This window comes from Quercus suber, unplaced genomic scaffold (genome assembly GCF_002906115.3).
Source record: "Quercus suber isolate HL8 unplaced genomic scaffold, Cork oak 2.0 scaffold_183, whole genome shotgun sequence".
In the NCBI taxonomy this organism is placed as follows: Eukaryota; Viridiplantae; Streptophyta; class Magnoliopsida; order Fagales; family Fagaceae; genus Quercus; species Quercus suber.
The window spans coordinates 87,686-95,623 of NW_027069641.1; the positions used below are offsets into that span (position 1 = coordinate 87,686).

General features: G+C 35.1%; 1 protein-coding gene and 1 long non-coding RNA gene across 3 annotated transcripts; both read left to right on the forward strand.

The window, feature by feature from the left end:
• The first annotated feature begins 334 nt into the window (after positions 1–334).
• Positions 335–4,827, forward strand: LOC112038809 (DNA topoisomerase 2-like). 2 transcript variants are annotated; one of them, XM_065778450.1, is made up of 9 exons: positions 335–486; positions 857–1,238; positions 2,696–2,985; positions 3,078–3,144; positions 3,241–3,515; positions 3,609–3,808; positions 3,906–3,945; positions 4,045–4,206; positions 4,290–4,827. In XM_065778450.1, exons 2-5 carry the CDS (start codon positions 939–941, stop codon positions 3,337–3,339), a joined length of 756 nt encoding a protein of 251 aa, XP_065634522.1. In that variant the 5' UTR covers positions 335–486; positions 857–938; the 3' UTR covers positions 3,340–3,515; positions 3,609–3,808; positions 3,906–3,945; positions 4,045–4,206; positions 4,290–4,827. The 2 variants fall into 2 exon arrangements, with proteins under 2 accessions (XP_065634522.1, XP_065634523.1); XM_065778451.1 differs by having other exon boundaries at positions 3,335–3,515.
• On the forward strand, positions 1,356–2,311 carry LOC112016653 (uncharacterized). Its single transcript, XR_002883354.2, has 4 exons — positions 1,356–1,433; positions 1,542–1,635; positions 1,717–1,788; positions 1,916–2,311. It is a non-coding gene; the product is annotated as an uncharacterized LOC112016653 (long non-coding RNA).
• Positions 4,828–7,938: the final 3,111 nt, after the last annotated feature.

Below are 7,938 nucleotides of genomic sequence, written 5' to 3' on the forward strand. Positions count from 1 at the left end.
TTATTTTTTGGATTTTTTCTTCACCGGTTTGTTTTTTTTTACATGGATGCATGCTTAAATTGTGAATTTGAAATTGTGTTAGAGGTCATAAAAATAGATATGTTGCTCTGCTCTGAAGTCTCAGTTATTGATATGTGTTAAAATTAAGGCTGATTTTCATTGTACTTATATGTGAAGTTGATACTTCAAATACGGCAAACTGAAACTTTAATCTTTGACATGTCCTTTCATCAATACTATAGTGATGTTTTCCTGCTTTGATAACTAGGATCTAAAATTATCTTTCATACCTAGGATCTAAAATTATCTAAAATTCTTTCTTGTGCACAGTAACCAATATACCAACAATAAACTTGTAGAATTCAGAACTTCCCCTAATAGCACCTTGCCAGCTTGGCTGTGTGAAGAAGATGTCAATTATTCTGTCAGCAAATTTGACAATAGAGGCTTCACTGGAGGACTGAACTATTATCGAGCTTTGGATTTGTAAGTTTCTTTTACTTCTTTATTGAAATCGTATTTACAGAAAATATTGGTGGTAATGGTGCTGAAAAAGAAATCAGGCTATTTACAAGTTATTGTATACAGTTTATGGAAGACTGATTAATGGATTTACTTATACTAATTTAAGCATAACTGCTACAATATAGTCTAACGTATTGGTAGTGTTAGGCTTGGAGTATTGTCTTGTGCATTAAACCCATGAACTGGACCTGCTAGTAAAACAGTACTGTCCTAGGGTCTTGGATCATGATCATAACCAAAATGGTTCAGAAACTGTTAATAGTATTCATTAAAATCCTTCGAAAGTAGCAATATTGGAGAGAGAGAACACATTGAACGTAATTTATGGCAGGTTCTCAGCAACCCGGAAAAAACACCCATCCCGGCAGCAAACATCAACAATTGGCTAGAAAAGTGAGCAAGAAGTTCATCCCATGGTTTTGTCATATGCGGGAAGGTTTTCAAGTATTGCTTCAGCATCAGCAGAAGTCAACCCTAGCTTTAATTATTCTTTGTTGCCGATATTCGTCTTGCTTCCGCATGTCTTCCATTTCTTTATATTTTTCCCTCGGGGTCCGAGGGGAAAATATAAAGAAATGGAAGACGTGCGGATGCAAGGGAATGTCGTCAACAACGAATCATTAAATGTAAAGAGAATCTTGCTGCTGCTGAAGCGGAACTTTAAAACCTTCTACTGCAGTGCCAAAGCATTTAAAGCAATTCCAATCAGACCGGTAGGGTACGTACTGCTGCTGCTAATTTTATGTTTTCTAGTACTTAGTTTTCCAAAGAATGCTAGTTAAAATTGCTCATTGCTGTATCGTGTTTTCTTATTCTTTTTCATTATATTAGTGTGCAATTCAAGTCCATCACACGAGCCGATGGAAGAGTTGATGCTGATGGTTCTACGTATTTAATTCCACTACTTCGTATGATCCTTGATCAGCATGTTTTTTTACATTTGGTAGAAGACTAATCATTAATTTTTTCTCATCTCTTTCCTATAATATTCTCATTATCTTCTTTATTTTTATCAGAAGTGCTACTCCTCGTGGGACTCCCAGTGAGCGGAGGAGCAGTGGTTCAGGATTTGCGTTCAGGTTGAATGACCGAGCTGAGAAACGAAAGGAGGTTGCTGATGCTCTTTTAAAACCCTGTTAAAAGTTTTCTTTTAAATGCAAAAACTGATTGCTTTTTTTATTTATTGGGCAGTTCTTTTCAAAGCTAGAAGAGAAGATTCGGGCAAGAGAAGTAGAAAGAAATAGCTTGCAAGAAAAATCAAAGGTGTTGGGGACAACATTTCTTTGCATTTGGAAGATGCTTTGCATTAATCATTCTTTCTTTAACTTTTGTGCTCAATATCTATTCCATTTCAGTTATTTAATCCATGCACATTCTGGGTATCTTGCAGGACAACCAGGAGGCGGAGATGAAGCAATTGAGAAAAACCCAATGGTTTTTAAAGCTACACCCATGCCAAGTTGATATAAAGAGCCACCTCCAAAAATTGAAATAAAGAAGGTAACTCATCTATTTGCTTGATGCTATATGTGAATTTTTCCAAATCTATTTCTTCATTTTGGCAAATTACATCTTCGTATTTTGAACTGAGTTGATCTGTTTCAAATGCTTTATAAACAGAGTAAAAGATCAATGGTACAAGATGATATCGGGTAATATTGTGAGAAGAATAAAATCTGGTAGCCATTCTGCAGGAAGTAGTATGTTGTGCAGTTATTTGGTTGATTTAATTTCAATTTCTTGTTATATCTATAGAACTTTTTTATTTATTTGGGGTAAATACTACTATATCTTCAAATAATGATAGACAGTTTAGTATCTGAATTAACAGAGTAATTTTTGTATTTCATCCCGATTTTATTTCAGTATCTGTAAAATTTTCCATAAGATTTGTTACATTCTGGGTTTCATGGGTTATTTTAGTGATTATAGGATGCAAAAATGTTAATAGTTCATAGATTTGTGGGTGTTTTATTACCTAATGTGGTTTAGAGTTCTGTTCACTGTGTGGGGACACAATATTGGTCACTGAAATTTATTGTTTACTATAGTTCATAGATATTTTGTTGAGCAATTTTAGCATCCTGTTCTAGATTAAGTCTTATTCCTTTGAAAAAAATAGGATTTCATCAATGTGCTAATTCAGTAAAATGGTTTTGGTGATCTGAAGGTATTTTCCAACAACATGGGAACGAAATCTGAGCCAGTAATTTCAAAGTGCAAAGAGAGTGAGAACTGGACTAAGGTTTCATTTCAGCCTGACTTGGCAAAATTTAACATGACTCACCTTAAGGACGACATGGTTGCGCTGCTGGAAAAGTGGGTGTTTGACTTGGCTGGGTGCCTTCGGAAGTCTGTGAAGGTACTGAATGGAACTCAGTTCCCCATAAAATCAAGTAGAGATTATGTTAATCTCTACTTAGATTCTGCTGCTAAATCTAAACCTGATAAACCTCCAAGGTTCTTTCTATGAAACTCTGAATGTTTCTATTTTCTTTGTATTTTCCCCCTTCATAGTAATAATTGCTTACTAGAATCATTTGTTTCCTCAGCTATCATGTGAAAGTTAATGATAGGTGGGAGATATGCGTGAGTCTTAGTCACAGGCAGTTTCAACAGGTACGTAGGCCTTTTGAAGCAACGGGAATAATGAGTCAATTGAAATTGAACCTAAAATTGTGTGAGACTTACATGGTTTTTTGGTTTCTTAACCAGGTCAGGTTTGTGAATTCGATTGCCACAACCAAGGGTGGAACTCATGTTGATTATATCACTAATCAAATTACAAACCATATAATGAATTTTGTAGATTAGTAAAACAAGAATGCCAACATCAAAGCCCATAATGTGAAGAACTACTTGTGGGTTGTTGTCAATGCTCTTATTGACAACCCTACTTTTGATTCCCAAACTAAAGAAATCCTGAGACTTCGTCAAAGCAGTTTTGGGTACCCATTAGTGTGAGGTTTGACAAGATTTTCTGAATAATGGTTCGTTTCACTTTATTTTTCATTATTGTAGACACTAGTATGTTACCATTGAAATAGTGGAGAGTGATTCTTATTAACCACTTGTTTTTGCAGTCTCAAAGTCTGGAATTGTAGACAGTCTCCTATTGTGGGCAACTTTTAAGCAGAGTAAAGATCTTAAGAAAAGTGATGGAACAAAGACAGAGAAGATTCATGGTAGGGAAAATGTAGATGATGCTAACAAAATAGGAGGGAAGGAATCTGATAAATGTACCCTGATTTTAACTGAAGGAGATTCAGCTGAGGCTCTTGCAGTAAGTTGATGTGGCATTGTGCAGAGTATTTTAGCATTAAAGTTAGCTCTAATGGGTTTCACTTTCTATGATTTTTACGTTATTCACTCTATTACAGCTGAGGCAATGCAAGTGGGTGGTCTATCAAGTACTATAAGGTTTGCATTGGAATTTGTTACATGTGAACCAATTACAGAACCTTCTATTCTATTATCTGTTTTTGTCTTTTGCATATTGATTTGTTTGTGTCTTTTTAGGGGTTGGGAACAAGCACTCAAAGGAAGGAAGGGAGTACTTTGCAAATCTTGAGAACACAGGGAAGATTTTATTTGGGAGGATGAACAGGATGGGAGGCCATTGAGCTGGCATTTAGTAAGAAGAAGATAGAAGAGAGGAAGAATTAGCTTAGGCAGTTTGAGGTAAAGTTTTGCCATGATTTCTTCTTGTGTTTTAGAGAAAGTGAATTAATATATATCTAATACAACACCTTCTGAATGTGCAGCCTGGTACTCACCTTGATCAGACGGCAAGCTCATAAAATACAGTGACTTTGTCAAGGAGCTTATATTGTTTTCAATGCCAGAGCTTCAGAGGTCTATTCCCTCCATGGTTGATGGCCTGAAGCGTGGCCAAAGGAAATTCTTTTATGCTCTTTCAAGAGGAACTTTGTCAAGGAAGCAAAAGTTGCCCAGTTTTCTGGTTATGTGTCTGAGCATTCAGCTTATCATCACGGTGAGCAGAGTCTTGATGGCATCAGAATGGCACAACACTATGTGGGCTCCAACAACATTAACCTGCTTCAACCAAATGGTCAATTTGGCACTCGTAATTATGTGAGATGAACATGCCTCATGTGGCACTATTTAAAGCTGAATCATAAGTGCCACTTCCCACTGATGATTCTGACTTTGATGAAGAAGATGAATAGAGTAGTTATGTTGAGAAACTGACTTTGGGAACTAAATCTTATTCCCTTTGTAATGTACTTCATGATTCTTAATTGTTACTTTGATTATCTGCTAAACTGTGTTCCTTGGCAATGATCACTGTATATTGTGATTAGTTACCAGCAAGGATTTTCTTTCCTTCAAATCAATCCCATGGTCTTCTTATTGAAGCAAATTCCAATTAACTTATTTTAAATAGTACTGTTTTAGCTCCTATAAAAAAAGATTATATAGATATATATATTTATTATAGGTATTATATATAAAAATATTGACTTCTTTTTCAAACGAAGTCTCTCTCTCTCGGTTTTTATTTTTATTTATTTATTTTAAATAGCTCTATCCCTGTCCAACAGTTTCTTATTGACGTTCCACAGTCTTCTTGTTTAAAATTATTTAAAATAAGTGAACTAGATTTTGCTTCATCGTCAATAGATACCGAAATAGTGCATAATGTGATATCCACCCTAATTTACTTATTTTCAAATAGATGAATAAAATTTTAGGAATTCTGTAGCCCTGTATCTTAAGAATTCAAAAGGATCTTAAAAATGTTCTAAAGGATTTTAATTGAATACAACCAGTCTGTGTGTAACCAAAATAGAAACAATTTTTGTATGTTACTCTATCTTTGTTATGTGAGGAATTATTTCTTTATATAAAGGTGGGTCTCATGTTTGTCCTGCATGTGAGGCCCACATTTTTGTGAAATGTGGTGAATTGAATAATTTTTTTTCAAAATTTTTAGTGTAGGACCTGTAGGTACTATAGAATATATACAAAATCAACTAAATAAATAATTCCTTTAAAAAAATCAATTAACTAATTAAAAAAAAAATTACAATTAATTAGACTTGTGGTAATGACTAATGATATTTTATGTGGTGTTTCATGTGTGTATATTGAATCTCACCTTCTCCTCTCTTCACTATTTTCCCATTCAAAAAGAAAAAAAGAAAGAAAAAAGTTTTGATTTTGAGGGCATAAATATTACGCGCTCTCATCTTGGTAATTGCCTTTTTTAAGTTAGAATAAAAAAGTACTCAAAAGGCAACTTGAATTAATAATATTTTATGGTATTTTAAATGAAAATAATTTTGAGATTAAAATTTTTTTTTTACGCCAATTATAACTACCAAATTTAAAAAAAAAAAAAAAAATCAATGACACGTGCTGGTCATGAATTTAGCCACATTTTCCCCCTAGGTAAATAGTGATATAGGTGGGTTAAACTCCAAACATTGGACATTATAGAGAGTGTTAGTAACGTTGACACTTTCACTCAATTCCCATAATAAAATTTCTTAGTATATGCGTTTGATGGGAATTTAACTAAGTTTCATTATTTCTGGTTGCCTGGAATGTAGAATGTAGACAATTTAAATAAGTGGAATCAAATTTAAAAGAACTAGACCATTTAGTTGTCAATTTATGTGAAGTAAAATTTTATGATTAATTTCACATGAAGAAATAGCATTTCAATATTTGAGTTGGTTTCATTTGTGTAGCTTGTTATTTCGAAGTCTTTTTTTTTTTTTTTTTCGTAGAAAGGAAATATATATATATATATGTAACAAAACAGGTAATTCGGGTCCAATATTTGGGTCTACCTTGGGTTCAGGTCGGTTTCAGGTCTAACTCGACCCAACTGATCTTTAAAAAAAAAAACAACAACAACAACAACTAATGTATCAGACAAACGAAACCGATCCAATACCCCATTATGAACTATTTCAAATAAACTAAATTACATTAAGATTCACCATAATCGAAAAGCAAAACATTAAAATATTTTCAATTAACACAAAGGAAATCAGCTAATATTGCATTAAAATAGCAAAGATAAGCCATAAATCAAACACTCTAAAACTCGATTGAGAACATGGGAATTTTTTTTTCCCCTCCCCAATGGTTTTTTCCTTCTCCCACCTGCATGAAACCCAGATCCACAAACTAGGAACTTCTTTTTCCTTACCCCACGAGCATAATATATATATATATATATATATGTATATGTATATATCTATATGTTTTTGCTACCACCAGTGAAAGGGAGCGCACATGAGATTAAGCAAGTTACTGTTCATGGGCAATACTGTTGCCCTATGACGTACATACCAAACAAATTTAACCTCTACATAAGGCACACAAATAAAATCACCATTACTAGTTATCATTGAACTTGCGAAAGTAATATCATTTTCGACATTATCGGCAAACGTTGCACAGCACAACTAATGTAACGAGTACAATGGATAACAAATAGTTCAATTACAACAACATTCAGCCATAAACAAAATAAGAATTGAGTCGATACCACATAGTCTACACAGTCGCCTAGCACTTGTCCATACTGAAGATAACCTGAAGTCCCACGTACAATGCCATTCCAAAATCGAGTCTCCGGTCGCCTGACAAACATTGTTGTACATTCGTTAGTTCCCAAATGCGAAGAGTAAAAACCAAATGAAATTCTAAGCATATTATAAAAAAACAGTGACAACACTTGCCTAGTTTGTAACGTTACCACTTGTCGAAGCCCCATGGGAACCGCTTGTCAAAGCCCCACGTGAATTGGGACATCTTCTGCGGTTATGCCCCTCTTCATGACACACTCCGCATCGCTGCCTCGGTTGAATCTCCCTCAAGTCCGGATCTTCCCTCTGGCTTCCCCGTTCTCGCCGTACCCCATCCATTTCATTCCTTAATCTTGACTTCACAGGACGACCTTTGGCTCGCAACAGCTGTGGGTCAGGCACCCATCGTGGTCCGCGAACGTCCCTCCACAAAGACTCTGACAGTGGCACCACAAAATGATGTGCATATGTGTCAGTGGCGTTCTTCAAACTGTAACATGGGTCAATATAGGTTGTGGCATTGAGGTGCAGACTTTGAAGAACTTTAATTGCATGTGAACAAGGGATCTTAATGTTTTGCCACTTTCCACAACCACATGTTCTAGCAAATATGCGCACGTCATGACTGTGGTTTCCCCCTCCACCTCTATGGTCGTTGTACGGGGTAACCACTTGATATATACCAAGTTCATGATTAAAATTCCTCACAGTGTGTCCTACAATTTTCTGCTCATTTTTGGTATAGATCCCCATTGCATAATCACTCCACACCTTACCTTGAGAGAGATCAGAAGTAATTAGTTTATTTCGATCGTGGAAATATGCAACAAGTTTGCACCAAATGAAC